General features: G+C 33.4%; 3 protein-coding genes across 3 annotated transcripts; 1 reads left to right on the top strand and 2 right to left on the bottom strand.

Moving 5' to 3' along the window:
* The first annotated feature begins 946 nt into the window (after positions 1-946).
* On the top strand, positions 947-3,411 carry LOC11432078 (protein CRABS CLAW). The gene is made up of 7 exons (XM_024784812.2): positions 947-1,277; positions 1,514-1,645; positions 1,836-1,935; positions 2,063-2,111; positions 2,339-2,414; positions 2,957-3,016; positions 3,113-3,411. The coding sequence occupies exons 1-7, from the start codon at positions 1,182-1,184 to the stop codon at positions 3,116-3,118; spliced, it is 519 nt and encodes a 172-aa protein (XP_024640580.1). The 5' UTR covers positions 947-1,181; the 3' UTR covers positions 3,119-3,411.
* Positions 3,412-4,967: 1,556 nt separating this feature from the next.
* Positions 4,968-10,895, bottom strand: LOC120580536 (transcriptional elongation regulator MINIYO). Its single transcript, XM_039834289.1, has 6 exons — positions 10,803-10,895; positions 10,453-10,713; positions 9,850-10,035; positions 7,430-9,718; positions 6,170-6,379; positions 4,968-5,448 (listed from the first exon to the last, which is right to left on the bottom strand). The coding sequence occupies exons 2-6, from the start codon at positions 10,708-10,710 to the stop codon at positions 5,254-5,256; spliced, it is 3,138 nt and encodes a 1,045-aa protein (XP_039690223.1). The 5' UTR covers positions 10,711-10,713; positions 10,803-10,895; the 3' UTR covers positions 4,968-5,253.
* LOC120580537 (transcriptional elongation regulator MINIYO-like) lies at positions 10,811-14,285 on the bottom strand. The gene is made up of 4 exons (XM_039834290.1): positions 13,301-14,285; positions 12,287-12,381; positions 11,966-12,153; positions 10,811-10,908 (listed from the first exon to the last, which is right to left on the bottom strand). Exons 1-4 carry the CDS (start codon positions 14,118-14,120, stop codon positions 10,902-10,904), a joined length of 1,110 nt encoding a protein of 369 aa, XP_039690224.1. The 5' UTR covers positions 14,121-14,285; the 3' UTR covers positions 10,811-10,901.
* Positions 14,286-15,363: the final 1,078 nt, after the last annotated feature.

The raw sequence follows: 15,363 nt of genomic DNA on the forward strand, positions 1-15,363 counted from the left end.
TTCATTTTTTTTAAAATAGCGGGGCCAAAATTGCATTTAAGCCAAATAGTTATTAGTGTCATTTATTAATAAATATTTCCTCTTCCCTCAACCTACTTGAGTTGGTCTGGTGGTGTTGACTTGAGACATTAGAGTATGCTCCTCTCAAAGTCTCATGTACGATTCTTCCCAATATCAATTTCGGTGGATTAGTTTGGTTTCTTGAACAAAAATTCAAAAAATATCCCTCTTACCAATTTTTTATTTTTTTTTTTTAAAAAAAAAAAAAAAACCCTACCAACTTACTGCTCCCTAATTACCAACTTCTAATAGTAATCAAACTGATTAAGGTTAGCCTTAGAAGTGGTTCCTGATTACGGTAAAAGTAGGCTATTATATTGAGAGAAATGCTCATAACACTCTCTTTCTAGCATTCTCTATAATATTCACTCTCCTTTTTGGTGAAATTCTAAAGTTGGGTGTTAGAGAGAGTGTTAAAAAGAGAATGTTTATAACACTCATCGTATCTTGATTACGAGTGGTATATTAATCCTCTAATTAATGTATCCACAAAGGATAGCTTTTCTTTTTGCACTTGCATTTAGCACTGATTGTATTCTCATTCAATTATAAATATGTTTTTTTTTAAAAAAAAATATATAAATATATATTTTTGTTCTGCTACCAAATAAAAATAAAAATGTATGGACCAGAAGGAACAAATACTTATTATATATCGGGACTAAAACCAGAAAATATGTATATATATGCATGATAGAACAAAAAAGTTATTTAAGGCTTACCAATTCAATGCTGATTTTCATGATCAATAATATATAAGTGATTACTAATGTTTTAGTTTACTTCTCAAGATCATTTTGGGGTGCATTATAAAACTGATATAATATTATATATATATATATATATAGTAACAACAATACATAGGCAATTCTGGTTGGTTTAATTAATGTCAGTGTATTGTGCTGCTCATGTCTGCAAATAAAGCATGCAATAAAATGCAGCAAATTGTACTATAAGACTAAGTGGTAAAACCATCTCTTCTTTTTGACCTTACCTTTCTTCCTCCTATTCCTATTCCTATTCCTATATATCACTCCACTTATCTTTACAATTTCCTATCTCAAAAATCTTCTCCCTCTACTAAAACCTATACTTACTCTTTTCTTTGCATCCTTTGAAACATGAACCATGAAGAGAAAGTTACCATGGACTTGGTTCCACCTTCTGATCAACACCTTTGTTACGTTCGTTGCAACTTCTGTAACACTGTCCTAGCTGTATGTATACTTCACCTTTGATATTCATTCATATATCAACCATCCATCATTTTCAACTTGTTAATTAACTTCTCAGTGATTCATATTATTCTTTTTAATTTAAAAAAAAAAAAAATAGTATCCTATACGAAATTTATAGACAAATTTTTAGTCACTAGATCAACTTTTTTTTATTGGCTACATATATGGAGTTTATGAAATATATCAAATATTATAAATTTTCTTAAAATATGTAGGTTGGCATACCATGCAAGAGGCTGCTAGATACTGTGACAGTGAAGTGTGGTCACTGCAGCAACCTCTCTTTTCTCACAACAAGACCACCAAGTTCCAAAAATCAAACTGTTGATCACACCCTCAGTCTCCAGGTTCATTATTTTCTTAATTAATAATACCCTACAAAAAAAAAAATATTATTATGAACATAACATTTTTTTTTTTTTGAGAAATAACATCTATATTCTAGATATATTATTCAATAATTTTGTTCATATGTATTGGACCTTTTTAATAATTAATATGTAGAAAGAAAAGTAAGAATACTTTTGTTTGTTGCAGGGGATTTACAGTAGCAAAAAGGGCCAACCATCATCTTCTTCTTCACCAACTACATCAACTGAGTCACTGTCCCCTAGACCACCGCCATTTGTTGTCAAACGTAACAACCCTTTTCACCATTCTCTCCAATCAGGAAAAAAAAAAAAAAAAAAATATATATATATATATATATATATATTATATTAAGATGCATTTTTCATAATTTGTTATTTTTATTTCTTTTGCAGCACCTGAGAAGAAGCACCGTCTCCCATCTGCATATAACCGTTTCATGAAGTAAGTGGAATTAAAAAAAAAAAGAAAAAAAAGAAACAGTGATGCGTGTGTATTTTGTCTTTAATTATTTCACTATTTTACTAGACTTAACCAACCATAACTACAAGATGGTAACACTGTTACATTCCCTTACCCTGTTTAAAATATATACACTAGACTATATAGTTTACTAGTACTGTACACTTTACAACAAAGTAATTTGATTTGATATACTTTTTATCTGTCAGAGAAGAGATACAGCGCATCAAAGTAGCCAACCCTCAGATCCCACATCGAGAAGCTTTCAGTGCTGCTGCCAAAAATGTTTGCATTTTTCATCCTCTTTTATTTTCTTATTCTTATTTATGTGTAGGGCTACTTTAGGGTTATATATATATATATATATATATATATATATATATATATATATATATGGATTTTGCTAGAAGACAGCTTTTATGAAGGTGTCTTTTAGCAAGTTATTCTATGAACATTTGCTAAAAGACAACAATTAATTTTTATGAAGGTGTCTTTTAATAAAATTATAACTAAAAAGTGGAAATCACACCGGTTGCTAAAAGATACCTTCATAGGTGGTTTCTAGCAAAACTATATATATATATCACTATCACTGGTATGGTACTCCCTTCAATCATATTTATAAGAAAAAACAACTTTTTAGATATATTGAATAATTGATGTATCTGACCTACAAATATGACGAAATACATTAATTATTCAATGTATCTAAAAAATTGTTTTTTGTTTATAAATGTGATCGGAAAGTGTATTTTATTTCTTGAAATTTTCAAGATTAATTATTATGACAGTCTTAAACTAACTTTTGTTACACAACTTTATCACAGTGGGCTAGGTACATACCAAATTCACCAACCAGTTCAATTTCTGCAACTAAAAGAAACATTGTAAGAATTAATTAATACTTATGTTGTGGTTATTTCCATGCATATTCTAAGACTATAGTATTCTGGTTAATTTCTTTTGTATGCTTATGTGTGTAGGAATGAAAGAGCTATGATATCAATGAAGATTTGGAGCAAACTGGAGCAAGTAATTTAGGTGTCACCTAGTTTTAAATAAATTATTATAAATATTGCTAATTTGTATCGGTTTCTTCTAATTATGTTCTGAGACCAGTTTAATGATGGTTAGACTTATATTAATATTTTATGAGAGACCAGTTTAATGATGGTTAGACTTATATTAATATTTTATGTATGGAATGTTTGATGTTGTAAGAGTACAAGAGATTTTCCAAGTGTGTGTTTGCGTTAGTAATTGAATTCCCTTCCTTTGCAAAGTTTGTTGTTTAGACATAGCTATTGAATTATCTAATTTTATTAAACTAATTAAATTTTCTTCTCTATTAATATCTTTTATAATTTAGATTATGCATTTTAATTTAGAGAAATTTAATTAAAATTGTATTTTTTTAAACGGCTTAAAATTGTAATAAATTTTATATATAAACAATTACATAATGGTCATATAAAAATTTAAAATTGCATACTTTTATCCAACAGAAACCTTAAATTGATAAAATGTTACTTATAAAATTAGAAAGAAAATAAATTAAACAAAAGATTTGTAGTAAAAGTGAAACTTATATTATAAGAATTGTAAATATACACATATATGGTGTCTAATTTTACTTGGGTCGGTTTGGTAGTGTTAGTTTGAGACCTTGAAGTCTGTTCCTCTTAAGTCGTGTCTAATTTTTTCTCCAATTCAAGAATGACATACAACAAAAAGTGAAATGATATTTGTAAAACTATTTTATGACAACTAATGGGACAACTTTATCTCTCATACTCACATTATGTTTTTAATTTCTCTTTATTGTTTTGATTTATGTGTCAATACCTCATTTTCTTTGTAAATCTATGATTGTATCAAAAGTAATGGTTGTTCAAATAACACAACTCCAACAAAAATATAATCATTGTATTGATAAATGTCATTATATTCAATGTTGAAAATGTTTTTTTTTTGTTGTGATTTCGTCGTCTTAGTGCGACGTTGTTTTGTTCGTCGTCTTTGTGCGACGTTGTTTGCCTTTCTTGTTTCGTTCAGGTATTTGTTCGGTTCAGATTGTCAGATCAGCTTCAATCCAGTGCAGATCAAATCAATGACTTTGGAGTCTTCAACGTTGCAGATCCGGAGACATGGATATTTCGGAGACTTAAATATAGTCATATGTGTAGACTTTAGTACTTTGTCGTTTTATGCTATTAACATGGATGTTGTGAGTTTGTTCACAGATTCATTCTTTTTTGTTTTTAGCGAATTTTCATTGTATCGATGTACTCTACTAATTTGAATGAATGAATATCTTTTGTTTTTGTCAAAAAAAAAAACATAAACTGGGGATTGGCTACGCTTTAGTTCGCTTATGTTTTTCTTAAAAAACATTTAAAACATCGTTTTAGTTTGTTTTAGGAACACTAGTTTAAATATTAAAATACATCTAACAGTATTTTTGGCGTCGTGAAATCACATTTAAATATTTGTTTTGAATTTTCTAAAAATAAAATAAAATAAAATATGAAACCTAATTTTGAACGGAAATCACCTTAAAATCAAATTAAAAAGAAATATGAGAACGTTTAAATATCTTCGAAACAAAGTTTAAATATACAATAATTTTAATATTGTCACTAAATTTAAAACGGTCTTGCCTCAGCTGGATTTAGACCTCCCTAGTTACTTCCCTATCTTTCATTTGAATAACCTTTATAATATTGAGAAAATTTTGATAGGAATCAAATCCAAATAATTATGCATAAACAATCTTTTTCTTTTTGGCATAATAAGCTAATGAAAAATAAGGAATTAGTTCTCATTAAGGCTTTCATCTGCTGCGCAAATGAAGAATGATGAATTGTATTCATGTGCCATTCATATGAAGACTGAAGAGTAAGAATGAAGTAATATGTTTATGCCAATTCAGTAACATTCTTCAGCTCATCTATATGAAACCTTTTTTTTTACTACAGTAACAATCTTCATAGCCAAACCAGTCAATCATGGAATACAAAATGTCACTACACTCCAATCAGTAACATTTGAGAGAATCCACTTACAAAATTTAATACCCTTTGTTGCTCTTTCTGAGTGACCTATATTTACATGCTTGTATACTTCACAAGGAATTTTTCTCTGCAGCATCCTTCAACTTCTTTACCTGGATCAGAAGCGAGGAATTTCCCTCACATGCCTCAATCAATACTTTCATCCTGGACTCCAACCAGCTCTCTTCATGCAGTAGACCATCCAGCTGCTCATCCATGTTAGATGTTGATTGCCTGTTATGCGAAATGAGGTTCATTAACATTCCCTGTAACAGAAATTCTGTCAGTAACGGTTGCATATAGTACAAGGCCGACTACACCATCATGCAAGTATATGCAGATGCCTCAATAAAATAGAGAAATAATAGCAACGTATTGCAACTCATTCACTATCCACAAACATTAGCTAACCACGATTTTAAGGTTTCCATATATACGTGATATCCATTAATCATTTGTGTTCAAATGTTATTGCAACTCATTCCCTATCCACAAACATTAGCTAACCACGATTCCCAATCCACATACATGATATCCATTAATCATTCAAATTTTGTTCAAATATAATGATTTTCAGGTGTTGAAATATACATGATATCTATCAACTGTGATTTATGTTCTAATATACACTAGAAAATCGTGGTAAATGACTTTCAAAATCATTGTTACTTGTGTTCAGTAGACGACTAATGAGTTGTGATACCTTGTTATATCCATTAGCCATCCACTGAACATTATTAACCATATACTTGAACTGCATAAATTGTCAAAAATTGTTTCATTTTGTATCAAAATAGCACAGCTCTAAAGTAAGGACGAATAAGATTACATCGTAATCTTATCTTCCACTTTCATCCATGGCAAACACACGCAAACACACAACATTTACTTGATACATGTTTGGCAGCACAGATTTGAATGGAAATTTCTCTAAGTAACCATACATCCATCCATCCATCAGGTAAAAAGCATTCAAAACATGCTCACCTCATGTTGCTGCTTCCCAGCATAATCTCTCAAGAGAGACCTAACAAGATTGTTGCGCAGCAATAACTTATCCACAGGACAAGCATTAAATATGAATGAGGAAAGGTGATGGACAGCCATAGTATATGAAACTGATCCTCGAATCTCAGCCCTGTCAAGGGCATCAGAAACCCATGACTTAGCATAAGCCTCCAAGATCTCTTCATTATCCTGCAGCGGAACAGTACGTTACGAATGTTTGATAGAAATCCAGTATATCCAATGAATGACTTGTATACACTGCCAGTTTAAATTATGCCAGTGGACCCATCTTACATATTAATGTGAAAAGAAAATTGTTCCAACTGCCCTAACCATTAGATTCCAATTGTTGCTACTAAAAGAAATTACAGATAACATTAACAGAAGAAAAATAAGAGTTACAGAAAACAGAGCAATTCACATTCCTTGTATGATAACTTGCTTGACAAGCCTTTCATGTTAGTGTCGAACTTAAAAAAACACGAAAGATACAGCCTTAGAATTCTTCACTACAAAAAAACATGTCACAAAAGATACACCCTATTGATATGTGCGTGTTTGGTGCAAAGAGACTTTTAAAAATATATTATGATCTTTGTATTTATTTTTTAGGAATATTGCAAAGGCATATCATATCGTATCATGCTATGTAAATGAGAATAATATTTCCCATATTATGTGATACATGTTAGTTGAAACACAATATTCAACATATGTCACCCACTTATTTCTCTCTCAACATGGTATCTAGAGATCACTGATACAAAGGCAATAACCTCTAGTGTAATGCAATTTCCATATTCCCTATTTGTGGTTGGGCCTATGAATCATTGATGATTGTTTCGTCGTCCAGATCTTCATTATTCTACTCATCCTTAGAATACTCTTCAAGTTCATTATTAAATACCACCCCAACAGCTATATCTAACTGAGATACCAGATGTTTATATATAAAATTCTTTGAACACTTTAAAAAATTCACCCAAAAACTTTTTTCTTTTACCGATTTTAGCTTCAATACAAGAAAAAATAAAAGTCTACTGTACTCTGTAGCAGATGTTCTATGTTTTAAACCACACTTTAAACACAAATTTTCAATAAATTATAATCATGACAACATACAACATACAAATGACATTTATATCTTCGATTTTAAAAAAAGAACGGGTATCAAAAGCATAAGATATATTATGTGTAGACAATGTTCCGTAGTAAAATAACTGAGAATTAATTGTTTACCTCTGCAGGTTCAAGATATCCTTCAGCGCCAGAAAAACATTTCTCTAAAGGAGGCAAAAGTTCAAGAACACGAGCATTAGACAGTGTATTCCAGGTGGCAAGTCGAATAGAACTTTCAACACAGCAGTGTAAATATACTGAAACTTGCCGTCCAAAAATTAGATCACCGTAAGATATGGAAGAAAACTGCTCTACAAGTTCTTCAATAAATGTCGAGTAACTTTCGTGAATATCGGATTTGAACCTCAGGAACTCAATATGCTTTTTATCATCCGAAATAGCTTCTTTATTTTGGTTAAACCTCTCCTTATCAAGAAGCTCACCGTAAAGATCCTGTAAAGCTTCAAAAGTTTCCCTGCCCTGATCTTGTTCCAGTATTTCCATTCCAACAAGGAAATTGACAGATAATGAATGTAACTTCCATGTCAATGATACACGCTGAATAGGAGAAGGAATGCCAGTTCCTATAAAACTGGACATTGTTTCAATGCCTAAAACAAAGAAAAGTCCACATTTGGCCACTTCAAGCAAATTAGCGGGATCATGTGGGTTATGTACACTACCAACTTTTTGAGGACCAGCTCGCTTGGTAAGGGGAATTGTTGAGATTGGACTAAGGTAAAAGTGGACCGGAAGTGGTAGGTTCTGTCGAGCCCATTCTATCATCAAAGAATTACAGCAAGGACTTGTTGTAGAAGACATATCTGAGTCTTCATATATCGTATCCAAACGCACATCGGCTTTTGGAGTGGCCTTAACGCCAGAAGAACTACTGCCATCCACAGCTTTAGACTTCACCCTTACAGATAACCATCTGCTCCTGAAATGAGATGATAACATCCGACTGAAGTGCATGTAGTCGTCATCTTCATATTTCCACCCAAAGGCTTTACCCCTCCTGTTAAGGAGAAAATTCTGTATACAGAGGTCAAGGTACTTCAAAATAGAGACATGGAACAATAGATCCAATGTCTTCTCTATAACAACCATATCCGCAGGTCCTGCAGTTAAACATAATCCCAATGCAGTGTTAACTTGTTGCATGGAGAAGGTCATTTGTTCAGTTTCGGGAGCATCATTAGATGTATTTTCAAAAATTTGCAGCAAACAGACAAGCAATCTAGCATCTGTTTTTACGGGTAAAACTGTTTTTGACCAAAATCCTCCACCATGGGCACCCCATCCAACTCCCATGCCTGGAGCTGGTCCTCCTCTGCCGAATATTTCAATGGACTGCATTCGCTGCCACCCTGAAGAAGCTGAAAACGTGAAAACATCAAGCATAGACCTTAATTCAACCAAACACCTACTAACTATGCCTTCCTCAAGCACTTTTCCTTCTTTCGATAGACTTTGTTCTGTGACTGGGGGATTACAAATGCCAGTCTTGGCAGACCTTATCAGGTTATCAATTTTAGTAATAACATTGATTATTCCATTTAGACAACAGGTTGATGCCAATGACATTTCAATATCCCCCTTCTGCCTCAAATGAATCAGTTCCTTCATAAAAGATTCATCACCAGAATCTCTTCCGGATTTTGTCACAGAGGCAACTGAAAAGCCCAAATGCCAATAATTGATCAACTCAAGTCCAATCTTTGGGACAAATTTCGGAAGCCATGGCACATGCCCATTAGCTTCCTGTAGGCTGATAGCATCCCCCAATGTCACCTTTTCAAGAACTCTGAAAAGCATATGAGTCACAGCTGCGTACACCCATAGCAAAGGAGTTGACGAGAGATCTCCTAAAGTGAAGTGATTCACCCCTTCTTCCTGTCCCTCGAACAATTTATATACTTCTGGATCACTTCTTCTTGCAATCCACTTTATGGCTAAGTCAACCATCGGACCAACATAGCTCCAAGACCAGAACTCTGCATCATCAGTGGACTCGGGATGTTGATTTGTTAGACACTGTTGCGAAAATAAATTTCGAAGTCTTTCGGCCAAAGACTCCAAAACAAGATATGCCTCCCTAGATATGCAAGTAGATTCGTTCAGAACATTATTTTTTGTAAGCTTTTCAAATGAAGGAAGATCCAACCAAAAACACAAGGCAGGGAATATCTTGGAGAAGTGAGACACACAATATCCATATCGAATGCAGACCCTCCAGAAACGCAATTGTTCAATGGTCAGTGCAGACTTGAGTTTACATTTTTCCTTCCCTAACTTTAGCCAGTCGTCAATGGACAAAGGAAGTTGATATAAGTTCCAAGTCATGGCATTGAAGTACCCATTCTTTATAAACTCTAAACAAGTTTTGCGGTCCAAACGAGCCAAGACCTTTTCCAAAATCAAATGAAACATTAGTGATGATTCTCTAACTGCAAATACAAAAATAATTTAACAAACATAACAAGAAAATAATACATATATGAAGCAATCTATAAAATGGAATTAAAATTATCACTCACCTTCAAGAGTTTTACAGATTTTATCATGGAAGATCGAATTTCAAAATTGCCAACAGTAAATCTTTGCACAATTGTCTGAATAAGTCTTTCGCACTTCAGCACTGCATTAGCACATGAAGGTGAATGCCTTACTATGGCAATCAGTATAGAAACAATACATTCTTCCAAAGCTGCAGTAGGATCTGTCTGCAACCATAGGAAATAATGAGTTTGGCATTGAAATTTACAGACTCTAAAGCAGAAACTACTGATATGGACAACATTTTCCTAATGAAATTGAGGCAATCCTCCCCCATTGAACTAGCTTTCAGGTTTGTGTTAAGCCTAGGCCAACATCTAAGATAGTATCAGAGTCTGTTTTAGATCTGTTATTGGGGATCTTGCATTTGTTCACACTTCAGATGTCTAATCCTGAGCATGACGGGGTGTATTGAGATCACACATCGACAACAGATAAAATCAACGTTTTTATTATAAAATTTGGACAATCCTCGCCACTTGAGCTAGCTTTTAGGATTAAGTTAGACCTAACCCAAATTCTAAGTGTCTTTCTACAAAAATCTTATGACATGAAATGTTTCATCGTGAATAATTATTTTTTACCTCCAAAAGATAACGAAGTCTAGGAAGGATCCCCATGCGAACTAGACCGGCCGTAAAATCTTGTCCAGCAACAAATACATCATCTTGAATCGTGTGTTTATCGTCACTCTCATTATCCATAGAATCCTCGCTAAAAGGTTGAATATTAGAAGGTTTTGCACTGTACTTCCAGTATCCCCCCTGAAGGAATCCAAGAGAAATATCTGGTCTGCTCCTGAAAACCGGAGCTGTGCAAATATCTTTGTCATAAGTTGCCATGTTCTGGAAGTAAAAGAATTACAGATGAATATAATTTGTAACACGGAATAACAGTATAAGATTAAATTTATAAATATACAAACCATGTTTACCTCTGATATATCAAAGTAGTTCTCATTCACATCACAACTCAATGCAGATTGAACAACCTTTGCACAGGCCAACACCACAGAATTATGGTTATCATCAAGTCACATCCTGAAAAATCAGACACAAGGCCATTACAAGAAGCCCATATAATGGGAAATGTAATTATATGCCTATAAAACTAAAAAGATTTTAAGTATTCATCAGTGGCTATTTATCAAAAGGCAAAGCTACTCAGATAGCAAATGCATCAAAACATAACAGTACAATCTAATTGCAAAATTTATACATAATGGCAAGATAGAGTTATCATTTAGGATAACATTATTTTGCAATTAGTAGCTTAACAAAAGTCCTTTAAAGGATCACCGACATGTATCCTTGTTATTAACTGCATGACAATAAAAGGCTTGAATCAAGTAAGCAATCTAGATTCTCAATCATCCAATTTGACTTTTGGACACAGATAGCAAAAACTTGTGTGCATAAGAATTCATCTTGAGATAACGAAAATTGTTGAAATTATAAGAGGAATAGAGAGAACCAAACTATGAATTAAAAATTTAGAATTTTTTATTTGACATATGGTGTGTAATGATTTATGAGAGACAAAATACAGTTCCTTATTCATACTGATACTAGACTCTAAATTCTGATCAAATATGAAAACAAATCATAAAAGGCACTTGTAGAAGCTGTTGGACATTGGAAACTTTGATGGTGGGGTGATTTCAGGAGTCAGCCAATCTATACATACCAGACCTAACGGTTAGGTGAAAGACACATTGGCAAGAAAGAATACAACATAGAGAGAGAGGATGACGGAAGGAGAGCATGATAAGAAAAACAGCTAAATAAAATGGAAAAAATAACAAATGAAACAATTTCAAGCTCCAGATATTAAGGGACTTGTCAACAAAATAGTCACGTGACAGGTCAAGAAGGATGCTGCTTCTTTGATGCACTTTTGAGCTCTAACTCTAAGCCAGTTTAACATGAATACTTTCACAAATGTTTACAAGGAGATTTGAAAAAATATATATACAAGTATATAATCTACAGAGGAAACAGAATCATAATAATTTCACTATATATATAAACAGGCATTTCAGTCGACAGTTAAGAGTAGATGATGAGACCAACAACTTAGGCCTAAAACAAAAATTACCTAAGTGATAAAGCAAGCTCTGGTTGAGGACCAAGTGCATAAGTCCAAACAGCCTCCCAGTCAACTGATTTGTCGACTTTGTTCCCCTTTTTTGTCATATTTTCAGTTCTGTCTTTACAAATATAGCATAGTGCCTTGTCAAGAACGGATGAAAGGAGATGCAATCCAAGGGCTCTTTGTCCAGGAATCTTAAAAAAATAACATTTTGCAGAAAATATGTTACCAAGTGGAAAATATTATAGATTTTATTTATTAGTTTGCACTAAGAAATGTGAATCCACCCCAATCACATCCAACTAAAAGATACATCACATAACATACCACACTTCTAGTAATTTCCAGTGCTTCTTTAATTGTATAACCAGCTGCACCAGGATCTCCCTCGGTTCTCAAATAGTCACGTTCAGCGATATTATCTGCATCATAACAAGAATTGTCATACAAAGAAAATTAAAAATTTATATTTATATTCATTTTATTAGCAGTAGCAGAATAATCAGGATACCAATTAATATTCAGCACACACTAACATCTGACGGATATTATTCCTAACAGAAAATTTATATTCACGGCTCCAACTTTATTCTCACAAATGTTAACATCTGACATGACGTATATAGAACAATAACCAAACAATGTGGTCTATGAACTTGAAATATTAGAAAGCAAAGGAAACCACTAGGAAACCATAGTATAGAGTGCGACGTAATAAATATTCTAACTTCTAGCCTAAAGATAACAAGGGGGCATAATTCACTCGATGCTCACAGACAGCCTGTGACCTTGCAAAGTCATTTATCTAAACCTCTCAAGGTCACACAGAAATGCCAACTATTTTTAGTTCATATGCATTTAAAAGTGACAATTAAAAAATGACCACAGATTGTTGGAAAAACTGAACTGCGTAAGTTGGGGAAAAAATGGTTTTATCAAGATAAGGATTCAAACATTAAAAATACATATTATCAATAGCTGTGTATTAGTTTCCCACATGATCAAAATACCAAATAAAGAAGGGCCCATATCTACAATTAAGATTGCATATTATCACCAGCGGAGCATTTATTTAATAGATACCTGAAAAACAAAACAAGGAACATCCTATATTTATATCTATATATACAAGGTTTTGAATCTATATATGCAGGGTTCAAGGTTCTAACGTGTGTCTACGGTTACATCACAATCGTTGATATTATTAGAAGTTACAGATATATCTAGCCACAACTAAGATTGTGATGCAGTTAGAAATGCAAGGATCATATATAGCATTAGTTTGACATTAGAACTCAAAAGCTGGACAAAGAAACCTAAAAAGGATGAATGAAGTCATACCATACACAGGCTCCTGTTCAGTATCGACAACATCCCCAGCCAATGAAAATCGTAACTCCCTAATGGCCTCAACTCTATTGCTCCAAGCATTCCATGAGCTACTACTTGTGGTGGTTGAAGTCTTTCCACTAACATTCTTATCATCTAGCTGTTTTTTGGATGGTGGTGCCATTATGGTATGGGAGATGTCATCCTCTGTCTGCAAATGTTTAGCTCCTTGAGTAATCTGAACTTGTTGATTAACAGATTCGGTGACAGCACCCACTTCTGATTTTAAACTATTGGGTTTCTTCAATTTCTCCTTCCCTCTTTTTTGCAGCACTTTCAATAACGCAGGACTTATCTTCTCCATTATATCAGCCTTGGCTTCTTCAATCTCCTCAGTTGACATTTGTTGGATACGAGCTCGATTCTCAGAATCAATTTCATTCTCAAGAGACGTCGACTCTTGTTCATGCATGAAGTAGTTTTTTTCAGACGTGGAACTGTGATCAGTCATTCTGTCGGAAAAAATCTTGTCCCGCTCAGCTGCAAATACTTCTTTCTTGTCATCCTTATTTGAAGTATCTAATTCCATGGAAGTGGCTGAATTGATAAAACCACCATCTAATTTAACTAACTGTGGCTTCGCATCGACTTCCATAGAAGCAAAAACACTACCATCTGAATAAGATGAGATTTTCTTGGATGTGTTCTTACCACCATTTTCATTCTTCTTTCTCCCTGTAGTCGGGCCATAGCTTGATACGTCTTTTTCCAAATCCTTGCCTAAGAAAGATTTATCATCTTGAGTAAACTCTCTCCATTTCCCAAAATCCATACCCTTTGTTTTCTTCCTTTATACTGGATTAGCAAAGGCAGCAGCTTTCTCAAACCCCATAAAATCTGTGTCATCTTCATCTTCAACGTCATTGTCACCATCATCATTATCATGATCATAACCTCCTTTACTATTAAGTGGACGCCAATGCTGTAAAAACACCAAATTCTAAGTATTAGTCCATGGGCTTACTAAACATTACACAGACAGACATTGACAATAAACTTAAATAACGAGTGCTAGCGACACACTATCTCCAACACTATCATCGTGATTGGTTGAAATTCACAAGGGTTCCAATAATGAAGAGGTTGTTGGAGATAGCGTTAGAGTGTATGCTGAAATTGCTGCATATTATTAGAGAAAACTAGAATATGGTCTAAAGTTGATACACATTTTTAGACTGTTCCAATAATGCCTAAATGATTACCATGTAACATAGAAACATACATAACAATGAACTGTAGAAAAGTCAAACAAAACCCTAGATTATTCTACTTTTAGAAACATTTACAAACAACTACAAACAAACAAGCATGGATACAATTGTATGCAAGTCTCTGAGATGTAATGTGCATAATACTGACGGTTTCGCGACACTATATCCCGCCTCTTGCAATAAATTAATTACTATTGTTTTACCTCTTGTCCCATGTCACTGAATATTTCACTACTAATTCCTATACTATATTTCCTAACATTGTTGCCAAATTTCTCAACTAAAATAAGTCCGTATATAACATACGCACAGAGAATTTCATACCCAAGTTATACCTTTTAAGCTCGACGAAATTGGGATAACAATTCAGTACTTCTATATAAAATATGTTAAACAAACTTGCATCTTTACTTATTGACTGCTCTAAAAAAAATACACGAAGAATACAATGGAAATAAAGAATATTATAAACCATCAATACAATTTTACCTATCTAGCACAAAAACTTCAGATTGAAGACGTGTCTAATGTCCAACACTTGCACACTTACACAACACCAACTCAAGTAGTCACACTCAATCACTTCGATTTTCATAAATTATCACATGGTCTCTACTTATGTAGCACCAACACTTATGATCAAAGATGTGTCGGGTATCCATCATGTGTCAGTGTCTGACACATGATTACAATTGATTATGTCTTTTTTGTTTTTTCTTTTTCCTTCAAATAATTATCGGTGTCAATGTGCATGTCTGGTGTTCGTGTCAGTGCTTCATAGGTCCCTACGTGTCAGTGTCGTGT

The sequence above is a fragment of the Medicago truncatula genome, chromosome 5, assembly GCF_003473485.1.
Source record: "Medicago truncatula cultivar Jemalong A17 chromosome 5, MtrunA17r5.0-ANR, whole genome shotgun sequence".
In the NCBI taxonomy this organism is placed as follows: Eukaryota; Viridiplantae; Streptophyta; class Magnoliopsida; order Fabales; family Fabaceae; genus Medicago; species Medicago truncatula.

Bases quoted from the DNA above. Each gene is read 5' to 3' on its own strand.
- LOC120580537 (XM_039834290.1), bottom strand. From the start codon at position 14,120: ATGGATTTTGGGAAATGGAGAGAGTTTACTCAAGATGATAAATCTTTC. The intron at 12,382-13,300 runs GTATGACTTCAT...GTTATGATGCAG, and splicing joins TGAACAGGAGCCTGTGTATG to ATAATATCGCTGAACGTGAC. The intron at 12,154-12,286 runs GTATGTTATGTG...TATTTTTTTAAG, and splicing joins TGGAAATTACTAGAAGTGTG to ATTCCTGGACAAAGAGCCCT.
- LOC11432078 (XM_024784812.2), top strand. From the start codon at position 1,182: ATGAACCATGAAGAGAAAGTTACCATGGACTTGGTTCCACCTTCTGAT. The intron at 1,646-1,835 runs GTTCATTATTTT...TGTTTGTTGCAG, and splicing joins ATCACACCCTCAGTCTCCAG to GGGATTTACAGTAGCAAAAA. The intron at 2,112-2,338 runs GTAAGTGGAATT...TTTATCTGTCAG, and splicing joins GCATATAACCGTTTCATGAA to AGAAGAGATACAGCGCATCA.
- LOC120580536 (XM_039834289.1), bottom strand. From the start codon at position 10,710: ATGGCAACTTATGACAAAGATATTTGCACAGCTCCGGTTTTCAGGAGC. The intron at 6,380-7,429 runs GTAAACAATTAA...GTTCCGCTGCAG, and splicing joins GATATCTTGAACCTGCAGAG to GATAATGAAGAGATCTTGGA. The intron at 5,449-6,169 runs GTGAGCATGTTT...TTTCTGTTACAG, and splicing joins CTGGGAAGCAGCAACATGAG to GGAATGTTAATGAACCTCAT.